At 41.5% G+C, this 18,231-nt stretch overlaps 2 protein-coding genes across 2 annotated transcripts; both read right to left on the bottom strand.

Moving 5' to 3' along the window:
* Nucleotides 1-4,585: 4,585 nt before the first annotated feature.
* mtg2 (mitochondrial ribosome-associated GTPase 2) lies at nucleotides 4,586-7,543 on the bottom strand. Its single transcript, XM_046056489.1, has 6 exons — nucleotides 7,044-7,543; nucleotides 6,159-6,306; nucleotides 5,746-5,861; nucleotides 5,433-5,651; nucleotides 5,217-5,355; nucleotides 4,586-5,083 (listed from the first exon to the last, which is right to left on the bottom strand). The coding sequence occupies exons 1-6, from the start codon at nucleotides 7,281-7,283 to the stop codon at nucleotides 4,689-4,691; spliced, it is 1,257 nt and encodes a 418-aa protein (XP_045912445.1). The 5' UTR covers nucleotides 7,284-7,543; the 3' UTR covers nucleotides 4,586-4,688.
* Nucleotides 7,544-11,153: 3,610 nt separating this feature from the next.
* Nucleotides 11,154-18,129, bottom strand: LOC123974886 (calcium-responsive transactivator-like). Its single transcript, XM_046055877.1, has 11 exons — nucleotides 17,504-18,129; nucleotides 16,616-16,692; nucleotides 16,428-16,512; nucleotides 16,004-16,136; nucleotides 15,307-15,558; nucleotides 14,310-14,474; nucleotides 12,795-12,896; nucleotides 12,180-12,272; nucleotides 11,908-12,027; nucleotides 11,687-11,814; nucleotides 11,154-11,180 (listed from the first exon to the last, which is right to left on the bottom strand). The coding sequence occupies exons 1-11, from the start codon at nucleotides 17,570-17,572 to the stop codon at nucleotides 11,154-11,156; spliced, it is 1,251 nt and encodes a 416-aa protein (XP_045911833.1). The 5' UTR covers nucleotides 17,573-18,129.
* Between the last annotated feature and the right edge of the window lie 102 nt (nucleotides 18,130-18,231).

The raw sequence follows: 18,231 nt of genomic DNA, 5'->3' as shown, positions 1-18,231 counted from the left end.
GTCCAGGCTTTTCGAAATGCTGACAAATATTTTAGAGTGCAAAAACTGAACTGTGTTATTTCTGTGAATGTGTGTCATTATGTAAAATAAAACTCCAAGGAGGTATGACAATTACTGTTGGACCTGATGAGCCATACATCCATGGTGATTTCAGTTAACCATTGTAAGCTTGTCAAGCCGGTTTTGTGTTTCTTGATTAGTCTGTTGATAAAGAAAAGGAATGTGTATTTGTGTGTCCTGTGGGTGTGTCTGTGTACATGAGCATCTGTGTGAGTACATATCCACATGTATCCACATGAAATAAATAAGGAATTGTATCTTCTACATACTTTAGAGGATGACTGGCCAAAGGTTTGGCAGATAAAATATATTTCATACATAGATGCAGTTATGGGTAGCCACAGAGAAGAAGTCAACTTTGATACTTCACAAACAATTTCTAAAAATGCATATCCTTACAGCCATGTGCTGTCCACATATCAAGATATATATTCCCACAAACATATGTCTATGAAATATTGTCTCCATGTGGTTTAATTATGGTAAATGAAGATATGCTGTATATTTAAGGTTATCTAAAAGGGAGTGACACTCACCTTGTGAATCCACAAATCTGGAACTGCTGTACAGAGAGTGAATACATTGTTGATTTTCCTAACCCATATAATTTTGTGTGATATCTTGGACCAACCTAAGGGTTTAAATTCACACTGATTGTTGTAAGCAAAACACTGATTTAATAAAAAAAAACAGTAAACACACTGTGTGCCTTGGGTGGAGGAAGCACTCGCGCGCCATCCTCTCCCATCCTCACTTCATTCCTTCAGACGCCGGCACTCCCCACCAAGCCGTGTCGGACGACATCCGCTTTCGTGGGTAAGGCCTACATGGCAGCGGGTCGAGCTGGTGCAAGCCTGCACACCATGGCCGATACCAGGCCGATCTTCTCAAAGACTGGGTCCAGGACAGCGACGGCTGAAGAGAGACAAGGTCAGCCCTCGGCTAGCTCCTATCGTCGGAGCCAGAAGCGAAGCGTCGCTTCCCGTAGTCCCTCTCAACAAACCTGGGACGCAAGGCGACGCTCTCGCCCACAGCCCCCTGAGAAGACAGCAGGCTCGGGGAAGAGGTCCTGAGGTTTCGAGTAGGGGGGCCCACCACCACCACCACCCCCCCGAGAGAGACTGACCGAGGTCCCCATCCCTCGTGGCGGCTCAGGCAACAGGTTTCCCGCCGTCTTGGCGCTCGGGACACGCTAGCCGCCAGCGAGCTCTCACCAGTCTGCCGGCCTTGAGGGGTTGCAACTGGAAAACGATGGGCTCACACAACGTTGCTCGCCGGTGAGTTTCCCTGGCGGTTCTCCGCTTCAGGGTGCCACCGGGGACCTACGCATAACACCAGCCACCAGCCCCGAGGGGTTGGTTCCCTTAGCGGATTTTGTAGAAGCATGGTGGAACCTTGCAAACATTTCCCCGTGGGTCCTGCGCACCGTAGTGGATGGCTACAGGCTGCAGCTCCGGGTCCACCCCCCGCAGAAGTTCAACGGGGTGGTCTGGACTGCAGTGCATGCTCCCGCCGGTCAGGGAGTCCGGGTTCTACAGCTGGTACTTCATAGTTTCCAAGAAGGACGGATGGGTTGCGTCTGATTTTGGATCTGCGGTCGCTGAACCAATTGAATGAAGGAGATTCAGGTTCAGGATGCTCAACATCCCCACCATCATCAGTTCCGAGGATTGGGTTGTCACGATAGATCTGCAAAGGCTGGGCTCCCCGCTTCTAAACACACCATAAGCAACTGGATCGTTCAGACTATTTCCCTGGCCTATAAGGTGCACGGTTTGCCTTCACCTACTCGAGGCATGGCAGCTTCTTGGGCCCTCCTCGCAGGGGCGTCACTCCAGGATTTGTGTGACACGGCTGGCTGGGCCACCCCTCACACTTTCATCCGGTTTACAGTCTGGACCTTCCTTCTGCACCCGGCACCCATGCGCTCTCCTCCTGGTCGTGCCGTCAGATTCTGCACGCTGGGGGCAGGCGGGGTTTCGGCGCGGCCTAAGTGGGTATCTCGTTCCCATAGTGTTGTCACCGATGCAGTTAGAGTTCCCTCGAAGGGGAACGTCTTGGGTTACGTATGTAACCCTTGTTCCCCGAGAAGGGAAACGAGACACTGCGTCGGTCCGCTACACCTCACCTCGCCTGGAGTGCCTTGCTTCATAGAAAAGGGCTAATGTGTCCTGTGTGCCGGCGTGCTTATATACCCCTCCGGTTACGCCGTCACACGCTACCTTTCTAGCAACACCAATAGGATTGGTGTAGTTCCATTCATAGTTCAGCCCTGCCACGCCCAGAGGCATTCCCATAGTGTCGTCACCGACGCAGTGTCTCGTTCCCCTTCTCGGGGAACAAGGGTTACATACGTAACCCGAGACGTTATTCAAGGATGGGGTGAAGTCACAACAGCTTGTGTGATCTCCACCTGGTCAGGCCACTGATGCACAAAGATCGCATAAACCCCTTCGTTCTATGAAGGGCTGATGTGCCGGAGGTGGAAACAATTATTGAATGAACAGAAGAAACTGAGAATGTACTGTATCGATTTGTGAAGTTGAGACAATTATGATAACCAAGAGGTTCAGTGTAGTCATAAATGGCTGCTCCCTTTTTCCTGAAAAATGCTATAACACTAATTTACTCTCCCACCTGGAATGTTCCTCTCCTTAAGGACTCCATGGGAGAAGCAACTTTTCTCTGTAGTATTGGTAGCCTCGGTCCAAAGCAAGATGTTCCTCCAGGGAACCCCCTATCCACAGAGCCATGTCCACACAAACATAAGCCTAAGAAGGTTGACCAGCTAGCAAGCTAAAGCTCCAGATGCATTTCTCAGGAGTTCATGAAGACAAAACATGTGCTGAAAGGTCAATGAATTCCATTCTCTCTTGACCAGACACAGGCTACAATGTGATGGTAATATTGCTTCATGTCTGCTATGTGTAGCCAGCAGCCAGCAGTTTGTTTGTATGACCACAATATGTCAGGGCAGTTTGTTTTGGAGTTATTCTGCCCTTTACAGACCAAAAATCAAGTATACATTTAAAACTACTAAGAGTATGAAAATACCTGAGTGTATTTGTATTTTTTACATAATTCACAATGTGGTGATAACTAAAATTGTTAATAGAGGTAATAATACTAACTTATCTACAAATGAGTATACAAACATCTCTGCTGTACGACAGTCCATACCCATTTTCTCAGTTAAAAGGTTTTCGGCGTTTTTTCCCGAATAGAGTGTTTAAGGACAGATGGTGTCATATGCTGTACAGATTGTAAAGCTCCCTGAGGCACTAATTTGTGATATTGGGCTATATAAATAAAATTGACTTGACATCTCAACAACTCTATCCTTATCCATCCCTCTCACATGCTGAGCTGAGACGAGAGGGAGGAAGCAGCAGATTTCACAATCACTATATAAATATATGTGTGTGCGCGCGTGTGCGTGTGCGTGTGTAAACATGATGCCAAAACAGCTGTCTCAAATACAAATTGCATCCTATTGGCTGTCATGTTAAGTGTTAAAGGCAGCACTTGTCTTAACATCTGTGAAAATAACTTCCACTAGATCCACTAACTATACAGTATATAACCCCTTCTTTTATTTGTCACTACTCTTCCATCCACTCGATTAAATTAACCATCTCTGCTTCCAGTTGTGTAATACTAATTTTAAACAGAATACATTAAGCTCTTATTATTCCTTTGTTGATTGTGACTCGTTTGTTTTATTCCTCTCCTTTAACCAATAAATACACATCTGAGTCACTGTGCTTATGTAGGCAGAGAATCGAGATAAGAGCAGCAGCAGTACCCAGTCAATATTCAAAACCTGCTGTACACAAAGAAAACAGTGACATGGGGTCAGAGTGCAGTTGTACATCACTCTACTTCTGTTGAATTGTTTCAGCCTCAAACAAAGATACCACCCGTAGACATCCAATGCCCAAGCACCAGTTTGCTTCTATTTTACTTGTAAACCAGCTTGCTGCATTAATTTAAATTGGTGCTAGTCTCCTAGTTCTCCAATGACCACTGAATTTCTGATGGTGATTGAATAAGGGACCCACCAATGTAATCATTTGGACTCTGTGGAGCTTTATTTACTAAAAGGCTCAATTAAAAATATAATTTATCTTTGAGACATATGCCCCCTGCTGGTTTATTTAGGAATTATGTTCAATGTCATTACCAAGTGGTGGTCCTAACAAATAACTTATCAAAATGCATCATAATAATTCAAGTAAAGCTTAGAAGAAACTTGTATGCTTATATGGCGTTTTACCCATCAATCTTATCCCCACACTTTTTCTCAAAATCATCTTTGGTATCTTTGTGTACACCAATATCCTTCTATTGACTGGATTTTAATGATGTATTTGTCTTCACGGGGTGACCCTAGAAGGGCATTTGTTAATCCTAACATTTAAAAATGTACTGTCTACTCTTAATATGTAATACGTCACCTTTGAAAAGCTACATTAAAGGTAAGAAATCCAAAATATAATTCTGTGTGTTGAGCAATATGCTGCAATTGTTTTTTTTATATATTTATTAAGCAATTTAAATACACTGTAAATCTTTGGTATCAGTATGGATCATGGAAATATCAGTAGAGTAAGAGAAAATAGTTTCTGCTACCACCTAGTGGGTTTGCCTTCCCCACAACCTTCTCCTTGGAGGTAGCCATCATACAGCTCTCTGAGGTGGAGGATGAGCTCCTCTGTGTTCTGTCCTGTGAGAGCCGACACGGGGATGACCCGCTGGGTGACGAGGCTCCTTAGAGTCTCCAGCTTCTCCGAGGCCTCAAGAACATCCATTTTATTTGCTATGATGGCCTGAGGCCGCTGAGACAGACCAGGCTCATACTGATCCAGTTCATAATGCAAGTGCTGGAGCTGGTTCCAGGGCTCTGGTGTCGACAGGTCCAGAACAAAGAGGAGGAAACGACACCGCTCTATGTGACGCAGAAAAGAGATGCCCAGACCTCGATTTAGATGGGCCCCTCGAATGATGCCTGGGATGTCAGCCACTACATAGAGCAAGGATACAAGTGGAACATCTAAGTTATACTGGGGGTGGGCAGCTGAAAACCATCCAGTTATAAAATACTATTTAATTACATAATTCTACAATATACTAGTGATTTGCTTAAAATCAACTACCTGCAACTTGTTCATGATCCCTGTACTTGACAATTCCTACATGTGGGTTGAGTGTTGTAAAAGGGTAAGCAGCCACAGCAGGCCTGGCATTGGAGATGGCTCTCAACAATGATGACTTCCCAGCATTAGGAAACCCCACCTGATGGGATAAAGATCAGTTCATTACATGGTTTTAAGAAGCAATATGCCAATTTTATTTTTCAAGCTTTTTCTCACCAGTCCTGCATGAGCCATTGTGCGGAGTTCTAGCTGAAGGACCCTCTCTTGGCCCTCAATTCCTGGGGTTGCTGTCATTGGGGCACGATTCTCATTAGTCAGAAAGAATCGATTCCCCTTCCCACCAGTCCCTCCAAATACAGCCAGGTACTCCTGACCATGCTCAGAAAGGTCCACTACTGTCGTTCCCTGTTCCTTCACCAAAGTGCCTAACGGTACCTTCAAAATGGAAAAACATCAACGGCAAGGTTAGGCAGTAATTTATGCTAGAGACAAAAGTATTCATTATTTATAATCAAACACTTGGACTCACACGAATATAGGTTGGGCTGCCATTCCTGCCGTAACAATTCTTATTGCCCCCTGATTTCCCATCCTCTCCTTTATAAACCGGAACTACTTGCGCCAATGATTTGACAAAGCGGTCAGCTGAAAGCACACAAATAAGGAATATAGACTGAAGCACATTTCCCCATGATGCAATATAGAGCAAGCTCTGTAGGAGACTGTGTTTTTAAAACCAATTATTGGTAAAAGAAATTCCTAATTGTTCATGATTCAAAACAAAATCTAATTATGTTCTAGCCGGTCGGGTGGGTAGTCCTGAACTTCAAATATAATTCATGTGTGGTGTCTAAAAACAGGATAGAGAAATTGCAGAATATACACGGCAAACAGACTAGTTTTCTGTACACATTCCTTGAACCAGGTGGACAATCAACTTACCCTTGATAATGATGTTTCCTCCATCACCCCCATTGCCACCATCCGGTCCGCCCCACTCTTTCCGGGGCTCACTGTGAAAGCTGCAGGCCCCTTTACCGCCTGACCCAGCCACCAGCTTCACACGCCGATGGTCTACAAAGTGGCATGTCTAAAGGGTCAAATCAAGAAATAAATAGACAGCCGGCTAATCCACGCGTCAAGCAACACTGATAGTTTGCGAGTCATCAACAGAACACTAGGATGGATTACACAAAGATTATTTAATATTTTTAATGCTTTCGTAAGGGATGTGTCACCAGATCAGCTGTAGATTCATCAGATATCATACTTGATGTAACTCTTCCCCTAGGGAGCTGATTATGGGCATCCTTTCATAGCAAATTGACATAACATTTAGTTTGGATTAGGATTTAGTTAAGTGATGATAAATATGTCAGTGACACTGGTTTTCTTTTAACATTTTGCAGGTAATATTTCTAGTAAAACATGGTGGGTATCATTTAACTATTGACCATCTGTTCTTTCATGTTCCAACTTCAAGAAGACATTTTTCTTTGCTTTGAAGGCAACTTGAGGGATAAAGATAAAATTGTCTTGGAACAATTACTTTTGCTAACAGAGAGACTCCACACACGTATAAAGTTGTGGACTGACTCCATCCTAACCTCGGGTACGTTTGTCAAGCAATGCTTGAATATGGCACCAGTTAACGTTAGCTATTTTAGATGTTAAAAACAAGAAGCATCTTAAAACTATACACCAACACAGATGTTTTTACTTACTTTTAATTTCTTCTCCGTTTATATCCATGGTACAGTTAGTTCAGTTAAAAACACTATGTTGTGAAAGAGTAATAACATACACCTATCTAGTTAAAACACATACCAGCTTCTTTTCTGACAGCTCTCTCTTCTTAGGGCTTCCTCGGACTTTAGCGCACAGCGTGCAGGAGGTGCTGACATCTCTGACACCGCTGACTTTCCGTTTCAACGCTGCTGGTCTCGGAGAACTGTGACTGAACAAGCTCAAACAGTTTCTGCTAACCTCTTGTCCTAACATATATCCTAAAAGTATGTCTGGAGAGAGCAGCCGAAGGCTTTTAACTCTCCACAACATTGCCAACATTGTGCCGTTCGACAGATTTTACTTTAACTTAGTTACGTTTCTGAAGCAACGTTAGCTAACAACAGTTTGACAATGTCACCTCGACCGCTCGCCACATACACACGTTAGTAGCGAGCAATAAGGGATTTGTCAGGAAAATAACTGACAAACAGCTGGCTATGTCAATTCACGAATTTCTTGTATAATCGTTTAAGCATTTCCAATAACACATTAACTAGATGAGGCAGAGTACGCGTAACACTGTATACCTAACAACTACGGAAGCCGTGAAGGGACTGTGTATATGCGATTGTTAATTACGGAGTCTTTACTGTTGCGTTTTGGACCTCTACTGCCACCTTCTGTGCTGGAATGTGTGTTAAGGTACACAAAAGAAAAAAAGATGCTGTGCTGCTACTAACAAGCCTAACATATTTTTATATCCTTATTAATATGTTCATTAATAGAACTACATCTGTGATACTTTATATAGCCTAATAAAAGTCTGAACACTTCTCAGAGGCAGAAAAGGTTACTTAAAAACTACAGATTTTTGTTTTGTTGCATATTCTATTGGGCAGTAACAGAAATGCCAATTTCTGCATTGACTAAATCCCATTCACTACAACCCATCTGCATTTACAGGAATTTAAACACCTCTAATCAATACACAAATGGCCTGAAAACAGACAATACTTTAAGCAGTATCCACATTGTCAATATCTATCTATATCTACTAACTACAGAATGATAATAATAATATCATTATTATATTGATGTGTGACTTCTGATATTTCCTTAACAAATACACAAATACAGAGAAAAAAAAGGTGAAGGTCAGTTTATTTTTATATAACAAACAGTAACAAAAGACAGCAGAAAAGATCAGGCAATGCAGTCTTACAATATATAAGTAGATAACATTCATATTTGGATTATGCACACCAACATTGATTCTCTCTCTCTCTCTCTCTCTCTCTCTCTCACACACACACACACACACGCACGCACGTACGCACGTACGCACGTACGCACACACACACACACACACACACACACACACACACACACACACACACAAACAAGGCGTACCACCCAGATCAGTGAAGACACACTACATAGACAGAACTGGTAAAGACTTGTCATACAGATCACAGTAAAATAAAACACTGATACAAATTCAATGTATTATAGAGAAGAATGTGATTGTCACTGTTGAGTGGTACATAGTTATTTAGCTGTTTGACAGCCAGGTATCTCCCATTCTTGATTAACCCTGCAAAATGACTGCAACTATTGTGTTATTTTACCCCTCTGAGATACAGTAAGTTAAGTTAATACAGAATATACTGCAAAGCTCGACCCTCAGTCACACTAATAATCCTTACTGCTCAAACTGTAAAAATAACAGCAATTAGTGAAATAACCAGAGGTGTCGTCTGACTTCTTTTAAATAAATAAACAATACAATACAGTATATGCCCATTTTGTAATGATAGATAGATAGATAGATAGATAGATAGATAGATAGATAGATAGATAGATAGCAGTGTTGGGGAGTAAGTATGTACATGTAATTTAGTTACGTAATTTAATTACAAAATAAATGTAACTGTAATGGATTACAGTTACCTGGGGAAAATGTATAGTTAAATTCGAGTTACTTTTGAAAAGGTTCATGATTACACTGGGGGTTACATCTGAATATTTTCAGTAAAAAGCTAGGCTATAAGTTGAATAATATTAATTTTGTTGTGGTTGCATGTTTTTCATGTGCACATTGTCTTCCTTTGCCATTTCCAGCCCCAGCCATCTAGTAAAGTTTGATGCTATTCCGATGCTTTTGATTGGTTCTCATGTTTGAATTTGCAGCGCCTCACAAACTGTCTTTTCAAAATAGTTAACAGTTGAAAAGTAATCAAAAAGTAAATGTAATAAGTTACATTACTTTAATCAAGTAATTGAAATAGTTACAATACTATTACATTTTAAATTGGGTAACTTGTTATCGGTAACTTATTAGATTTGCAAAGTAACCTTCCCAACACTGATAGATAGATAGATAGATAGATAGATAGATAGATAGATAGATAGATCTATCTATCTATAGATAGAAAGAATAAGGCAAGTGTGCTTTTACGACATCTACACTTATCTAAAAGTGTACCTTCTATAACCCTTGTATACCTCCTCTATAACACTTGTCTTATTTTTAACATTTTTTTTCATCTAATACAAAAGATGATGCTAAAAGTTTTCACTGAAAAAAAGAACATTAAAGTAGTAAGCTTTATGTTTGTGGTAAAAGACTTCACATTATCTGTCAATAAGACACATAAATACAGAAAATAATTTTCATTAAAAGATGACCTTTCAGTTGAAGCCTGCAACATAATGCTTAAAGCTGGGGTAGGCAATTTATTTCAGAGGCATTTTTTTGTTTGTTGAAATTCTCTTTACATCCCGACAGCAATCAATACATCAAATGCCCTGACATAAAAGTTAGAAGAAAATCCGGTATCTGTGGCTGTCACAGAACTGTGATAAGCACGGTCAATCCTGTCTACCTGCACGAACTCTGCCCATTGTGCATGAAAATGTGTTGAGTGCCTTTGAAGGGAGGTCTGAAGGGAAGGGGTGGGATTCTTTTGGATACTGTTAAAATCAAGTGTATCCAACCTTACCTACCCCAGCTTTAATAATATTAGACAAACCGGCCCTAGCCTTTGCCTTTAATATATGTCAAGAAACTACAAATAAAGATATACAGTGTGAGATCACCATCAGAACCAACCTCAACATGACCGACTGAGTGTATTGCACTTATTGAAGTAGACGTGCAGGACACGTAACTGTTCTGTTCCTGTGTTACTTTGGCTTTTTGAGGATCATTTGTTAAAATAGCCTGAATTGTACTACAATACAAAATATCAGACAATACATACACTGTCACTGCAAAATAAAGTGCAGACAAAGTGGTGATGTGTTTCTTATATGTAAAATCATCACTAAATAGCATCAGAGTAGTGTAACCCCTCTTAACTCTGCACAATAACGATATGTCTATGCAGCGTAATGCCACTGGAAATAAAGTGTCAAAAATACTACCACGATGTATGATTAACATGGACAATGATACACACTTTTAAGTCTGGATCAGTCAGCTATCTATTGTGTCTATTACCTCAGTAAGACATATGAAGAAAGTGAAAACACATAATGTTAGACCACACAGCAACACATTACAGTTTGACCAACACAGACAAATCCCCTGATCAAGTCAGGTTCAAGGACCAAAGTTTTCACCTTCATAAATTAATGTCCCTTATCGTGAGATAAAACAGTGTCTCTACCAGGAATTAAAGCAAGAGATGGACCTAATCTATTAGTTAATTATCAAGGAAAACTACCTTTAAGGCTAATGTGCTTTTTATAGCCAAAGTCTCACAAACCACGGACCTTCTCTGAAAAATAAAACAAGAGGCTTGCAAAATAAAATAAAAGCAGGGTATAGGTTAAAGGCAAGTGAAAGCAAAGACAGAAAAAGAAAAGGAAGGATACAAGCAATTTGCTGAGGCTCATCTGATGACTTTACTGCTCCCTTTTAGCACCCTTTTCAGTCCATGTGGAAGGTTTACATTAACTGTCTTGATTCCACAAGCACCCTGACTTTTCGTAGGGTGACCAGTAGCACTTTACCCCCTGTAGCGAGCAAAACAGATGAGGAAAGCGTCACATTTGACAAGATTATCTATTCTTAGCTACATTGATGATTAATGAGAGGATAATGAATATGATAAAGCCAGATCTTCTAATCCACAGCTGAGCCAGCGTGTCACTGTTGAACCCTTCCTTTTTTCATTTCTTCCAACAGGAAAATAATGTGGCATCTTATTGCTGATAATTCCCATACTGACCCTGCAATGTAAAATTATTTACACAGAGAGATTAGATTGCATTTCATACATCATTTCTTTTCTGTTGCTTCTGAGGCAGACACGGTACAAAAGTATAAAGTTAACCTATTATTCCTCCATGCATCAGCTTTCCTGATGTTTGATATCATGTAAGAGTTTGATTTGAAAAACAAGAAACAAAAAATGTCTGAGATTATGAATTATTACAGTTCACTGTAAAGGTCCCTGTGTATTTATGCCTCAAGCTACTGGAAAAAATGCACTTGTGTGTGCCCTAACATATACTGTGCTACGTCAGCATACATTAGCAGTTGTAGCAAGCAAAAGTTTAAAGTCATTTCTTACTAAATTATTAATACAAATACTTTTAAAAATACAAAATGAACTGGTGAATTCCAGCCAAATTAAACATTCATTAGGGATTATATACATATTTTTCTATATGTTAAAGTCGTCACTGTCAGAAAGCCAGTTTCAGAGAGTCAGAGATAATCTAATTTGACATACCTGTTCATAGGCATAGGGCCTCTGCGTCTGCGCTCCAGGACCTCCCTGGGAGGAACGGTAGGAGCCATACTGTTGGCTTTGACCCTGCTGATACTGAGAGTACTGGGATGATCCACCCTGGCCAGGACCTGTAGCAGAGGGCTTACATTCAGTTAATTTGTTTTGTGTGTGAGTTTATGTTCATGTGAATGCACACAATAGGTTTTATGGGTTGTTCTAACCGTATCCCTGTGGCTGTCCGCTGTAGCCTTGTTGAGAGGAGTACTGTTGCTGGCTGAAGGGCTGTTGCTGGCCAGAGCCCTGCTGATACTGGGCCTGCTGTTGACTGTACTGAGAGTTACCTGGAGGTATAGATACACAGGTACACATGTCAGCTATTGTGAGGCAGTACTTATATCTTCAGTTGGCCACATTTAGACAAACTGAGGTTGTGAAGGTGCAGTGAAATACTGTATATCTAAAACACAAGGTTTACAAAGTGAATAGCTGTTACCTCCTTCATAATAATGCTGTGAAGATTCATCAAAGGACCTGTCATAGCCTTGCTCACCATATGAAGACTGTTGATACGAGTACTCCCCATGACCTGCAGAGAACACGATTCAACACATGCAAAAACTCCTCTGCAAAGGCAAACCCCACTTACACATAGAAGAGAAGTCATTATTCGCAGTTCGAAGCCAAAACATTGATAATACTTGTGCAATGACAAAATTACGAGCACAACAACAACAAGGCTTCCCACTTCAATATAATGCACAAAGCACAAAGAAACACCCTGGAGGAAGTTTGCACTCTCTCCTCAACACACTCCTAAAGCACTCTCTGAAATCTGAAATTTCGGCACACCAAAGGGGACAGTATGGACACAGACACACTGGGAGGAAAGAGAACTGAGACCAAAGTCAGTCTTTTGCTATTTAAAACAAATACTTTTCATCTCCCACATTAAGAGGAAAAGACGATGACTGGGAGGAAGAAGCTTTAGCCCTGCAGTAAATCTGGCTCAGGCCTGTGGGATGGTGGTAAAAGGAAATGGCATGACCTATAATGGGGGTTTGTGTGTTTGAGAGCTGTGTGTATGAAGTTTATGGATGTGCATGATTACCATCAGGGTAATATTGCTGGTTTATGGGCTCGCTGGAGCTCTGAGTGTGTCCATACTGCTCTCCGTAGAACTCGTCTTGTCCCATGTACTGCTGTGCAGATCCTGCAAGACAGGCGACACCACGATTGATTAAACAATTGGTTGGACCGGTTGGCTGCTGAGTTGGAGACTAAAGGGGCTGTGCCAGGACACTTGGGTCATTGAGATAGCCTGAAGAGGTGTGTGTGTGTGTGTGTGTGTGTGTGTGTGTGTGTGTGTGTGAGAATATGTGTGTATTAAGAATAATGAAAGACACAAAGAAAAGATTATAACAGATTCGGGAGCTGTCATTTAGTTATGAGGTTATTATTATGGTTATGAACAGTGTAAATTAACATGTGAATTTGAATTTTGAACTTAAGTTTAACTAATACACTGTAGAATTTCAATGGTGATGATTTTCGAGAGGTTGAAATAATAATATGAAGGAAGCTATTCAGGGCCAACCCACATATTGGAAACAGTAATTAAAGTGGGGCAATTGCAAAGAATAATTCCATGACAAATTATATGAGATGAAATTTTTGGGGAGAAAATGAGAAAGCCAGTTATCAGGGAGAATCTGATCTCTGCCTGGTGGTGGTGTGCAGAAACTCCAGATTCCACTCCTTGCCTTTACCTATCAATTTTATCTAACAAACTCAGAAAACCAACAGAACATAAAGAGCCTTGCACAGTCTAGTCTCCTTTGCAAAACACAATCGACAAGTTTCTTAATACAGAGATGAACTGTAGCATAAAAAACATTTTCATCTTAATTTCTGCAACAATAGCCAAACATTTTCATAGCAACATGTCTGTCAACTCCTAACATGCCCAAGAAGCCACAATTGATATATGGGCCCATAGCAACAGCCTCATGACCAATGACTGGTGAGCGTGTCACCCGACTTAACTATAGACACAACAACTCTATAATACAGTTCTGTCTGGAAATATTTCACCCATTCATGCAAGTATAATAGTGTACAGAGTGGATGAGGACTTACAACCATGGCCTGTTGCCCTGGAAACAGTATCCCATCCTTCTTACATATCTGAGTTACGTGCCTAGTCTACACCCTTCAAAAGACATAACAGGACATGTTGGAGCTATTATTAGGCACATGCTGACACAGCACAAGTTAAGTGATTTACAGAGACAGCTATCTAATGTAACACAACTGATATATCTCCAGTCTCTTTCTTAAAGTTGGAAGTCTGGGATGGACTAATTTGCAGACCTACCGCTCCCGGTTTATGATATTTGTAAGCAAGAACTAATACAATGCATGCACTAAAATGTGAGGCAATTCCATCAGTCTGGAAAATGTGACACTGTCATCCAGAGCCTCACTTAAATGGAAACCCGGTGACCATTTCAGTCCAGACAGTTCCAAGATCTACTCACACATTCATCTATGTATTTTAGCACACAAACAAACTCACTGAGCACATTGCCACAACAAACTAGTATGAAGAAGTCTTACCACCTACCTTGTTGTGAGGAGCGGTAGGATCCCATGGGCCTCTGAGACATCATACTGTTTCCTTGACTGCCCTGACCCATCATGCCCATGGCCTGCTGTCCCTGATAATGTTGGCCCCCAGCCTGGGCTGAGGAGTAGTGTGGAGTGGCAGATTGTTGGTGCATCATGGTGACTGGAAAGGAGGTGGGATTATGAAGGGGGGGGAGAGATCTCAAACATTAATATACACAGACTCACTCAATGCACATACCGGGATTAGCATACACAGCATTCTCAGAACTCAGACAGAAATGTGCATAATTAAACTGACAAATAAACAAATGTAGAAAGAAGTCCATGGCAACAGGGGCACAAGGTAATGCCAAAATGGTTCCATAGCAGTCAGAGGTCTGTTAAAGAAAAAATCCCTTTGAAGAGATGCTTTAAAGATACTGTTCTGAAATATATATGTAAACAAAGCCAGTGGTCAGTGCATAAACAGAGGTACACTAAATCCACATCAACATCCAAGGAAGGGAGGGCTGCATTTCAGGGTCAGGAGTCAGAGATTAGGAGAGATAAAACCTGGAGCAGAAAGAAGAAGGGAGGAGGCAGGACACCCCTCTGATGAACTGAATGTGTTTGCTTATTTTGATGATTACAATGGACTAGGAGGGAATTTAAAAACTGATGAATGCAGATTTGCACGTGAGCAAATGTTTTAAGCAAGATCAAGTTAGCGTCTTTCATGATAACATTCAGAGGTAATTCAGAAATCAACTATTTACCATATGCTTTCTAGCTCGCCCTAAACACTTAAAACACTATTACTTTCATCACTCCCTTCCTCTGAGTGCCAAACCTTGCTCAAATAACAAAATAGAAACAAATGAGGAATCTTGCATCTTTAGCATAGTGACTGATAATTAAGTGTTTTGGTGTGTCCAGTTCATTTGCCTGCAAGTATTCCTTTCCATAAAAATGGACCAATTCCCGATGATTAGGCTCCTCTACACCTGGCTCACCTTGGTTTGACTGCATGTTGAGGTTGCTGCGGGAGGAGGAGGAAGAAGAGGAGGATGTGGAGGAAGAAGAGGAAGAGCCATAGCCAGGCCCTGGGCCCTGGATCATGCTACCCTGGGAGGAGGGCAAGGCGTGGCTGTAACCGGAGGCTGAAGCTGAGCTACCGTAGCTGCTGGCAGGCAGGCTGAGGGATGCGGAGGGAATAGCCGAGTGCACCTGACCAGACTGCTGCTGCATGGGGGCATGGCTGGGGCCTGACGACACACACGCACAGTCAGAGCAGCCAGCACGTGTTCCCATGTGGTGCCATAGCATGCCAATCATGGGCCCACATTCAGTTCATCTTAACAGGAAGCTTGCATGGTTGTACATGGAGTGAGTAATGAGTGTTTATGGTGTGTGTAGAAAGGAATTAGAAACAGAAAGAAAGAAAAAGTTGCGATGGCTGCAAACAAATCTGACAATCAGACCATAGTTGAACATAAGGCCACAGAAACTTGCAGGAGACAATAAATAAGACAAAACTTGGTTTTATATCGGCAGCACAAACATGCAGCAAAGTCAGGATCAGACGAGCACTCAAGACAAGGGATGGACAAATGGAGCTTGTTAGCACACCACGTCTGGGTTTGTGTAGAAAATAAAGTTCAAGTGGGCCAGAGTTTATCTGTAAAATGCCCATCTCTGTTAACATCTCACCATTGCTCATTTGGCTCTGCATCATAGACGTCGGGGGCAGTCCTGGTGCTATGTTATCATTGAGGTTGCTTGGAGCATGTCCCCCACTCTGGCCCATCCCTCCAGGACCCATGGACATGTTGGGAGTAGGAGGCTAGAAAGTAAAAAATACAGTAAATCAATTAAAATAATAATTGAAAGCATTCTAATTGCTGCCTTTCAAGTCCTCATGATCCTATTTTATATTGACGTGAATGTCTACTTCTGTGCCATATAGAATAACTTTAGTCTACCCAAAGAATATGTTTTCAAAATGGATTTATTATGAATATTTACATTTAAAAAAAGAGAGAAGGTGAGGGAAGTGATGGGACAGCAGGAGTAGAATAAATCTGATGAGAAAACTACTCTGTTACTTGTCCCTGAAACCTCATGAAGGACTCACTGCAGGTAGTAGTGACTGCATGTTCTGATTGGAGTCTGCTATTGTGGCCAAGTAAACAAGATTTCTGTGCAGGATCTGCTGATACCTGTCAAAAAGGGGAAATAAAACATAGCTTTATTTATTCACTTTTGCTGTAATAAGACATTTACAAGGCATCAGTCAGAGATACAAAAAAAGAGAACACTTACTGTGTGCACTCAGCTGTCTTGCCTTTGCTTTGGTAATCCATTATACATTGTATTAAATGATGATTTTCATCCAGCATCTTTGAGAGACAACCAAAAAACTTCAGCTCAAATTATCTCAAGTCACAGTGCATGGTGTATTAGACACTACAATAGGCTCTTTTAAGACATTGCAGTGAGGTCCTGTATTCTCAGAACATGTTTTCTGGGTCAGTTTTTTCATAATGGGGCCAAATGAAGCAGAAGCCTCTCACAGTCTTTATGTAGGACATAGTTTGAAAATCCCTGTCTTAGGATAGGTGGCTTTTATTTTTTTTTATAACCAACATCCTCATAAACTGTTCAGTCAAGGATGAAAGCATCGGCAGTCTGAGGAGAACAGTGCTCAGGGTTGTCATGTGTTGCCGAGTTTCCCTCCATCTACCATGGCTCTTTCTCAGTGGATGCTCATAGGCTATATGTTTGTGCAACAACGCGGGTGTCCATAATAAACATTAAAACGTAATGGGGCGCTGCCTGCACCTACAACTAATAAACCCCAGTAATGGCGTTCTCCTTTTTAAAAAATCTTGGAAACTATTACTAAATGTAAAGCCGATATCTACATTTCACGTGCATAAACAATATTCATCATTCGTCAGGAAGAAGCAGCCACAATGACAGCATCACTAGGAAACAGCTCCAGCCAGTGTTGAGCATGTAAAAGCGGTCGCCTACATCACCCGTCATGGCTTTGTTTGGTTCGCACCTTCAGATGACTGTAACGTTACAATACCAGTTGCCATTTATTCTGCTATTCACCACAGGTTACTTTCTCTGCACTGGCTGAGAACCGCACACTCCCATCTAGACTAGAATGTTTAAACGCAGCGACGCATCAAGATTTCTTACCTTTTGAATCGTTTGCTGTGTCACCTCCCCTTTACTCCTGGGGCGCGCCGATGAAAATGCCACCGACATTTTAACATATGGGAAATAAAAGAGCTTCTTTTATTCTAATATTTATTATCTTGAGCGCAGCCCTCTATTTGGTTACATAGTTTATCCATTACCAAGAAATGGGGGTATTGACACTGCGCTTTGGTCCATAAAGGAAGACAAATAAGAAAATACCTAATTTCTCTTTGTGTAATTAAACGTGGGTTCTTGGTGAAAGTAGGCTCATCATTTATGGCCTGCATGCAATTAATGACATGGATAATCAACTTTGACATGAAAGGGGAAATCCCTCAGTTTTTGGTACAACCCAGACAGTGAGTAGCCTACCACTTTCTCTCGCTGTAAACCGGGTATCCTTTGATTCATGACAGCCAATCACTCCACACGCTGCTCGGTGAGCAAAATAACAGGAGGAGCAGTTGTGAAAGTTGTTTTTGGCACCGTCAGGGAAAAAAAATAAAACTAACGTTTAAATTGTTATTCAACGTGCTGCAACACCTTAGATAAGTCGCGTGCAGCCTTGCCTGTAACCTCGGGAGGAAATGCTCGGCGTCTCAGCTCACCTGACGTCCATATTTGTAACAATATCGCCATGCACATCAGGTGCACACGACACATCTAAAGGTGTTGCAGCATATTGAAGAAAAACACGTGCTCTTTAAGACAATGAGTAATATCCA

The sequence above is a fragment of the Micropterus dolomieu genome, linkage group LG08 (assembly GCF_021292245.1).
Source record: "Micropterus dolomieu isolate WLL.071019.BEF.003 ecotype Adirondacks linkage group LG08, ASM2129224v1, whole genome shotgun sequence".
NCBI classification, from domain to species: domain Eukaryota; kingdom Metazoa; phylum Chordata; class Actinopteri; order Centrarchiformes; family Centrarchidae; genus Micropterus; species Micropterus dolomieu.
This window is presented reverse-complemented; position numbering and strand designations above follow the sequence as displayed.

Bases quoted from the DNA above. Each gene is read 5' to 3' on its own strand.
- LOC123974886 (XM_046055877.1), bottom strand. From the start codon at position 17,572: ATGTCGGTGGCATTTTCATCGGCGCGCCCCAGGAGTAAAGGGGAGGTG. The intron at 16,137-16,427 runs GTGAGTCCTTCA...TTTACTTTCTAG, and splicing joins TGCAGTCACTACTACCTGCA to CCTCCTACTCCCAACATGTC. The intron at 11,815-11,907 runs GTTAGAACAACC...CCTCTGCTACAG, and splicing joins CGGACAGCCACAGGGATACG to GTCCTGGCCAGGGTGGATCA.
- mtg2 (XM_046056489.1), bottom strand. From the start codon at position 7,283: ATGTTGGCAATGTTGTGGAGAGTTAAAAGCCTTCGGCTGCTCTCTCCA. The intron at 5,652-5,745 runs GTGAGTCCAAGT...TCCATTTTGAAG, and splicing joins GCAGCCCAACCTATATTCGT to GTACCGTTAGGCACTTTGGT. The intron at 5,084-5,216 runs GTAGTTGATTTT...TGCTCTATGTAG, and splicing joins GGATCATGAACAAGTTGCAG to TGGCTGACATCCCAGGCATC.